Source organism: Sinocyclocheilus anshuiensis, unplaced genomic scaffold (assembly GCF_001515605.1).
Source record: "Sinocyclocheilus anshuiensis isolate Anshui unplaced genomic scaffold, SAMN03320099.WGS_v1.1 scaffold447, whole genome shotgun sequence".
NCBI classification, from domain to species: domain Eukaryota; kingdom Metazoa; phylum Chordata; class Actinopteri; order Cypriniformes; family Cyprinidae; genus Sinocyclocheilus; species Sinocyclocheilus anshuiensis.
This window is the reverse complement of record NW_015552615.1, coordinates 2,024,463-2,033,000: the sequence shown is the minus strand read 5'-3', so window position 1 is coordinate 2,033,000 and position 8,538 is coordinate 2,024,463. Positions and strand designations below refer to the sequence as shown.

General features: G+C 35.7%; 1 protein-coding gene across 1 annotated transcript; it reads right to left on the bottom strand.

The window, feature by feature from the left end:
- Positions 1 to 3,210: 3,210 nt before the first annotated feature.
- On the bottom strand, positions 3,211 to 5,572 carry adora3a.2 (adenosine A3 receptor a.2). The gene is made up of 2 exons (XM_016457139.1): positions 5,109 to 5,572; positions 3,211 to 4,185 (listed from the first exon to the last, which is right to left on the bottom strand). The coding sequence occupies exons 1-2, from the start codon at positions 5,564 to 5,566 to the stop codon at positions 3,504 to 3,506; spliced, it is 1,140 nt and encodes a 379-aa protein (XP_016312625.1). The 5' UTR covers positions 5,567 to 5,572; the 3' UTR covers positions 3,211 to 3,503.
- Between the last annotated feature and the right edge of the window lie 2,966 nt (positions 5,573 to 8,538).

Here is an 8,538-nt window from a genome sequence, read left to right as displayed (position 1 = left end):
TATGTATGTTTTTCTGCTTTAATTATCAGCTTTTCATCGACTCAGGAAAAAGCCTAAATTGGAAGATTCTGATTGGTCAGTCATAACAAAGTACTTCAGACAGCTGTGTCATAATGAAATTAAATGCCGCTCCACCTTGCCAAGATCTCCTAAAATGTTCTGTTTGGATCTTCAACCGTTTTAAGACCGTCTAGCACAAAGTGATGTTTGAAGTAAATGCTGTTCTTGTACTTTTCTGAAAGGATGTCTTTAATAAGGTAATCTCTTTGATTAGTTTCATTCCATTAAGATGTTGCAAACACCTAAATGTCTTTCCAGGGAAATGCAATACTTTAGATTTAGTATTATTAGTGATATTTGCATTGCTATTGCTCATACTAGAGATTAGTGACTCGTCATGCACCGTTTGTGTTGAAGTGAGGTTGTGCTTTTATTTTTAAGCGACTACTACTGAGCTGGTTATAATTGCGTTGCATCTCGATCTAATCTTGACCTTTGTTTGCATGCAAAGGACAATTTACAGTAGGTAAAACCGGTAGCTATTGCTTAATGCATTATGCAACACTCATGCAAAACTTCTGGTAGAGACTTTATCATGCGTAACCGTCTGTGCAGTTTTCCAGAGACGAGTGACAAGAGAACCATAAAAGCCTGAGTTGTCATGGCGACGTATGCTGTCATCTAATTGAAGAGAGATCGACGTATCAAGCACAAAGGCCCCATAGGACTTTTGACTTGAGCGGTAAGCATAATGCGTAGAGCAGTAATGAATATACGTCTGTCTTGAGGTTCAGTGATGATGACGGTTTGAAGATTAAATGGGAATGTGCTCTAATAATGTCTGCAATTACATACAAACTATTGTACTCATATAAAGGGTGTGATGCAAATTATTTGGATCTCATACAATGATTTACACTTTGTTTCCCCCCTAAAACACGTGAAAAAATCCAACAGATTTACACTGAAGGAGGGACCCAAGCCATGTCTAGAGACACTGGAATATCACAGAAACTAGATATTGGAGTCAGTTATTTTGGCAGAAAACTTTTAAGTGAATGCATGTCAAATTTGCAGTATAGTCAGTTAGGGAATTCAGCAATAAAAAAGAATTGTAAAAGAGCCACAACCTCTTTCTGTGTGGTGACAAGTGGAGAAGTTAGTAGTCAAAGACGAGTTACGCAAAACCTGTAGTTCCTTCATTAGAGCTTTTGTTTTGCTTTGGATCGTCTGTTGAACATTATTGTCTGAACAATCGACTTGCAGGTACGCCTGAGCAGTGCACAGCATATTGAGCGGCCGTACATCTCTCCCTCGCAGCTGTCATTTGCATCAAATTAAATACGGCGTATAGATGTGTGGATTCATAAGCCCTGGTTTTCGTTCCGCTGATGAGAATTGATTTGGATATTGCTTTTCAATGCCGCGCCAAAAGGTGCATTTCATATTTATCCAACTTCACTCAGCAAATTGAACTCAAGCGATGTTAGGAAAGGTAATAATGTGGAAGATGAACATCGTAAATCCTTCTCATTCCGCTCACGCTGTTTGGACCGAGGCCGGTATTACGTTGTATAGAGGAAGAACAAAATGGCCTGTGAAAACTGAGACTTATCTTACAGAAATCCAGTACTCCTCCCAGAGGAACGCCCCAAACGTTCCCTCAGGATCAGCATTGTTCACTTCCACATGGCCCGATGCCAGTACATCAATTAAAGAGACTACAGAGGGAACGTCCAGTCTAATATACAGCAGAGTCCAACCGTCTGAGAACACACTGATAATCTCATTTAAACCTGGAGCAAACAGAAAATTCAAGGATTTTAAAAAGTGTTACATGAAAGAAATATTTAAGATCTTACATTGTGATTCTACTCTCAGAATATTTCTTTAAAAAAAGAAATATATATAATATATATACAGTTTTTATTTATTTAATTTCATATATATATCTACATATATATATTTCATTCAACGATGTCACAGACTTGGGGTAAAATGGTTGGTAAAATGGGTTTTTTATTTTCTTTTCAGAGCTGAAAATGAGCACTCTGCATGGACATACTCCTAAACCTCATCTTTCACAGAAGAAAGAAATTCTTACATGTTTGAAACGACATGAGGGTGAGTAAATGACAGCAGAATTTCCTTTGTTGTGTGGCTGTTCCTTTAACTGTGAAATTTATGAAGTTATAAAGGAAGGATGTGGAAGGTCTGACATGCTGCACATTATGGCTAAAAAAGAAAAAAGGCTCAGAATGACTGCCAGTTTCTCTTCCTCTTTCATCACAATGACATGAAAGATTTTTAAATGCTTGTAAACAATGTTGTTTTAAGTGACTGAGGTCAATATCTAGAAAGCAGACTTGTGATGGATTTTAATGATAGCACGAGACATAACAAATTAAACAATTTCACATAGTATTTATATATATATGTATATTATATTATTTATATTATATATGTATACCATTCAAATGAAATTTTTTTTGCATGTTTTTTGAAAGAAGTCTCTTTTGCTTAACAAGGCTGCATTTATTTGATAAAAAAATACAGTAAAGCTGTAATATTGTGAAATATTACTACAATTTAATTGAACTGTTGTCTATTTAAATATATTTTTAAATGTAATTTTTTAGCATCATTACTCCAGTCTTCAGTCACATGATCCTTTCGACATTTCTGATTATTATCAATGTTGAAAACAGTTGTGCTGCTGAGTATTTTTGTGGAAACTGTGATGCAGTTGAGGATTCTTTGATGAATAGAAAGTTCAAAATCTATCCGAAATAAACATTTTTGTAACATTTAAATGTATTTACTGTCACTTCAATTTAATACATCCTTGCTGAATTAAAGTATTAATTTCTTTCTTTCAAAAAATAGTCTTACTGACCACAGACTTTTAACAGTAGTTTATTTACATTATTTATTGATTTATCAACACCAAGACTGTTGGTGAGATTTAAAATATATATATATATATATATATATATATATTTGATTTCAAAAACAATTTTTTTTAAAATATATATATATATATATATATATATATATATACATTATATACAGATAAAAAAAATATATATATATATACACTGTTCATTGAAACACATGTTGACTATAGTGGGGCAAGTTGTCATAAAAAGTTAAGAAACACAAAACAAATAAATGTATAAAAATATATATCCTACAGATATTTTAGTAATAATTTGTATACATATATACCATTTCATAAATACATTTATGAAAAACAGTTCAGCCTCTTCATTCTACAGTTGGTCTTTGTTTTTAGGTATCTCAGAGCAGTTTTACATTTTTTTTGTTTAGTACAAATATGACAGCACCTAGAATTACAGTGTATTTTGGATGTTAAAACTCAGAAAAATATTCTAATTTAGAAGCAAGGCATATGCAAATTCACTGCTGGATAATTTTTTTTAACTTTTGACTTCTAGCCTTGCTTACTTATTGTACTTATTGTACGTGATGGCAGACTAATGCTAACCGTCCTGATTTGCGATCAGAACGACTTGTGGTTTTATTTTCATGCTGCACCTGGCGGTGCTGTTCGAGTTGCTGCTGACGTTGTTATCCAAAGTCTGGCTGCTCTGATCTCCCTTCTGCTCCGAGCTTGTCAGCTTCATCAGGATGCTTTTATATGCCATCTTGATCTTAGGGACCTTGAATGCGTACACTATGGGGTTAACGGCGGAGTTAGCGTGAGAGAGGAGGATGCCGATGTAAAAGGCGACAACGGGCACTTCTGCACTTGTGTAGTAGTCCAGCGCGTTCATTATGTGCAGCGGGAGCCAACAAACGACAAACAGAACCAGAACCAAAGCCAGAGAATTGGCCAGTTTCCGCTCCTTATGGTAAAACGACCTGGACTCCACGGGGCGCCCGACTCCTTTTCTCAGTTGTTTGGATATCATATTGAAGAGTAACAAGTACAGGATCATCATGATGATGGTGGGTGTAAGGATGCAAGCGAGGAAGTTGAAGTTGACCATGTAGGACATGTCTATAACCATGATGAAACGACACGTAATAGTGGAGTTTTCAGCTGTTGTGGTGTTTTTGTTGTGCCATCCGAACATGGGGATGAGACCTAGTATAAAAGCAGAGAGCCAACATACAGTGACCGCGGCCCACAAGTGCTTCTTTTTGACTGCTCCTCTGTACCTGAAAATTAAAAATTTAATTAATACAATATAAACAATATTTGTATAATATTAATAATAAAATTATTATTATTATTATATCTGTACATTACATTTTAAAAGTTTGGGGTTTGGTAAGGTTTTTTCTAATGTCTTTAAAAGTCTCTTCTGCTCACCAAGGCTGCATTTATTTGATCAAAAGTACAGTAAAAACAGTAAGCTAATATTGTGAAATATTATTACAATTTTAAATAACTGTTTTCTATCGTAATATATTGTAAAATGTAATTGATTGCTTGATCAAAGGTGAATTTTCAGCTGAAATCAGTTGTGCTGCTTCATATTTTTGTAGAAACTATGATACATTCTTGTTTTCAGGATTCTTTGATGAATGGAAAGTTGAAAAGAACTCAATTTATTTGAAATAGAAATCTTTTGTAACATTGTAATGTAAATGTCTTTACTGTCACTTTTGATCAATTTAATGCATCCTTTGCTGAATAAAAGTATTAATTTCTTTTAAAAAAATTAATAATTTCTTAAATTATTTAGCATTAAATTTTTAAACAAATTACAGACTCCAAACTTGGAATCAATGGCGTCATGAAAAGTGGGCATTTCAATACTTAAAGATCATATTAAAAAGTAAACTGTCATTTTCAGAGGCAGTGCAAGTTATAGTTTGACTGAAGATTATGAAAACATTTCTGTGAAATAAATACATTCTTAATGTACAATAAGTTTTTAAATGGGGTCATTTAGATTTCATGTTGACCTAAAGAAGGTTTTTGTTTCAAGTTGCATATTACTCAGTATCATGATCATCTCTAAGGTCTGAAAACATTTGCTTTCCTCCTTATCAGCAAGCTTGATCAACTTGGCAACCACACAAGTAAGTTTTCAAATATGCATTGCAAAAAAAGCTTGACTATTAAATGTTCAGACCTGAGAGGGTTATAAACACGCAGGTATCGGTCCACAGCGATGGCCAGCAGGGAGTGAACGGAGGCCTGGGTCAACACAATGACCACACAGCTGATGAAGAGGCAGCAGTAAAAACTAGTCTCCAAGCGTCCATCAACCACCACTGCGAGAGGCACAGCCACCGCTCCCACCAGAAGATCAGCCACCGCCAGAGACACGACGAAACAGAACGTGGTCTGACTCAAGGCACGGCAAGACCACACCGCCCAGATCACCAGCACGTTCCCCAGGCAGCATCCTACAGCGATGAGCACCTCCAGGGAAGTATAGATCACCTTCTCACCATCAGCCATGACGAGAATAGGCACTGGAACTCTACAGGAACTTGCTTTAAGTAGTGGTGGTTTAAATAGGAAGTTGTCTTGACATGCAGAACCAAACATGCTCACACATAAGCAAATCATTTTTTGCAAGATCATTACTTTGGAGTGACTTAAATATAGTGTTTTTTTCTCTAAATTTAAAAAGAAATAAAGAGAATGTTTTAGAAATTTGAAAAATAAATGTTTAAAAATAAATATTCAAAATATTTTTTAATTATATTTAAAAATTAAGATGATATACTACCATTCAGAAGAAAGATTTTAACTTTTTCTTTCAGCAACACATTAAATTAATCAAAAGTGACAGTAAAGACATTTATAATGTTACGAAAGATTTCTTTCAAATAACTGTTGCTCTTTTGACCTTCCTATTCATCTAAGAATCCTGAAAAAAAATATATAACAAAGAGTGAAAAATTGAAGGGGGTCTGAATACTTTCCGTACCCACTGTATATCACAGTTTCCACAAAAATATAAAGTAGCACAACTGTTTTCAACATTGATAATAAGAAATGCTTGTTTCTATTTCAGACATAAACATATTTTAGAAATGTTAATGTTTATATTTTTAAATGCATTAAAATAGTTATTTTTAAATTATAATATTTCACAATATTAATCTTTTTACTATATTTTTGATCAAATAAATGCAGCCTTGGGGACCATATATAAGAGATTTTGTTCAAAAATTTTACCAACCCCAAACATTTGAACTGTATATGATAATGCATTTTTTTTTAGGTCATTAATTCGGCCACTATTTACATTTACATTTTTGGCAGATTGTTTTAGCCAAAGCAATTTACATTGCATTCAAGGACTTTATCAATTCATTCCTTGCGAATCAAACCCATGACCATAGCATTACTAGCGCCATGCTCTGCTGTTTGATCTATATTTATAAATATCATGTGCTCTAATTTCTTTGTCGGCACCTAAAGCAATACACCCCTATAGTGGTGTGCCATAAAATTGTGGCTAAGCTCGTGGCTGGTTAAGCAGGAAGCTGCTGGTTTGATGATTTCAAGTGAGTCAACTACAATCATTGATGTTTGTGCTCTGGAGCAAGGTATAAAATTGAATTCAAAATAATCAAAATTGAATTCAAACTGAAATGATATCTCTACCTCTGAAACAAATTTTCCTTTCAACTGACGTCACCCTGTCCATGCTGGCAAGTAATGATTTGAAAAACAAGTGTTAGTATTGGTATATCTCCTCTAACCTATCATCTATGTCAGTCATAAGTAGTAAGTTCATTTTATTTTATTTATTTATTTTATGGTGGTTGTTTCATAACTGTCAAGCCTTCTGTTAGCAGAAATGCGACATTTGCAATTCACCCTAGAACAAAAATAGGATTAAGAAAGTTTCATTTGAACTCATACTTCTCTATAACAGTTTCCACTTATAATGACTGAAAAACTTTCAATGAACTAACCTTTAATTCAATTTCAAAGTCACATTTAGCACTCCTCCATGTCAAGATGACTGAGATGGCCAATCAAATCAAAGAATGTGGATTCCACTTTTAGACATGCACTCGCAAACTTCCCTAAGCACTTCCCCTCGGGGGAATCCCCGCTGCCATTTTGAACTGCATTCCACTTCATGAAGTGGACGATGGGAGTTTATGTGGATAAATCCTCGCCCCCTCGATTTTGACCTATATTTACACTTCAGTTAGCTCCATAGACCACAATATAACACAATCATGACATCATCGCAGATCGCATTTAATTTATCCCCACGCCAAATAACTAATAAATAGGACATTGCAAAGCAGCGCCAGTAGTAGGCACTCATGCAACGTAATCAATGATGTACATCCGAGTAAACGAGATGGAGGGAAGTTAGCGAGTAAAGGGCATAAAAAATGAACTGGAATGCAGCCGATTGGGATTGGGATCAGACGGTTTTATCCTTACTGCAGGCGGGAGTGGGTGGTCAAAAAAAATATAGCGCAGGTCCCGCCATTCCACGATTTGGTGCATAACAAGGATGTTGAAGTTACATAAGCACTAGGCTAACTGCAAGCACTAGGCTAACTGCAGTAGTCGGTATTACACGGACGGTGCATTCCAAATGGGATATATCGCCCTCCGAAGGGCACTTCAGAGTGAAAACAATCATGGCCGCCATATTGAAAGGTCGTTCCAGATCGAAGTGCTCAAAACTGGCCACTTCAAAGGGCCCTTCGGAATGAAGGATTTCGAAGGGTACAACTGATGGACACTTTGGGCCCCACGATTCTTTGCGCAGATTCTTTCCATGATGATGGCGCCTCTGTGTGGGCACGGGATGATCACGCAGAAGGGCACTTTAAGAAACAGTTGTTTGGTCCCCTACACCCTTCAGCCCTTCGAAGCTCTCACTCCGGAGGGTAAACCCTTTGAAGGGATTAGGGCATAGGGATGAGCCCTTCAGAATGGAACCATGGCCGTGGCCAGGGTTGAAAATGAGTGAGGTCTGGGGTGGGGTTAAGAATTGTTCTATTTCAATAACTCCTACAAATACAACTCATTATACACACTATAAACACTTATAAAGGGACAGACATGTAGATGTTTGTGAAAGATGTTTTCTCTGTTTTGGAGGCATACCATATTTTTTGTATCAAAATTTGTTAGTATTTTAGGTTAGGGTGGATAATTTTATCAGTTGTTTATTAATCATGCAACAATACATATTATTGCTATAGTTTTCATTAATAATCAATGATGATAACTTTGTCTAGTGCTCTTTATTAATGTTTTTAGCATGACTTTGTGAAAATTTAAAGGGGTCATATGATGCAATTTCAATTTTTCCTTTCTCTTTGGAGTGTTACAAGCTCTTGGTGCATAAAGAAGATCTGTAAAGTTGCAAAGACTGAAGTCTCAAACTCAAAGAGATATTCTTTATAAAAGTTAAGACTTGTCCACGCCTTCCTAAAACGCCTCGTTTAAACACGCCCCCACATGTCTACGTCACTGTGTGGGAAGATTTGCATAACACCGCGCAAATGTTCACGCAAAGAAAGAAGGCGTAACTTTTATTCTCGCTGTAGTATTGTTGTTGCCGCCGC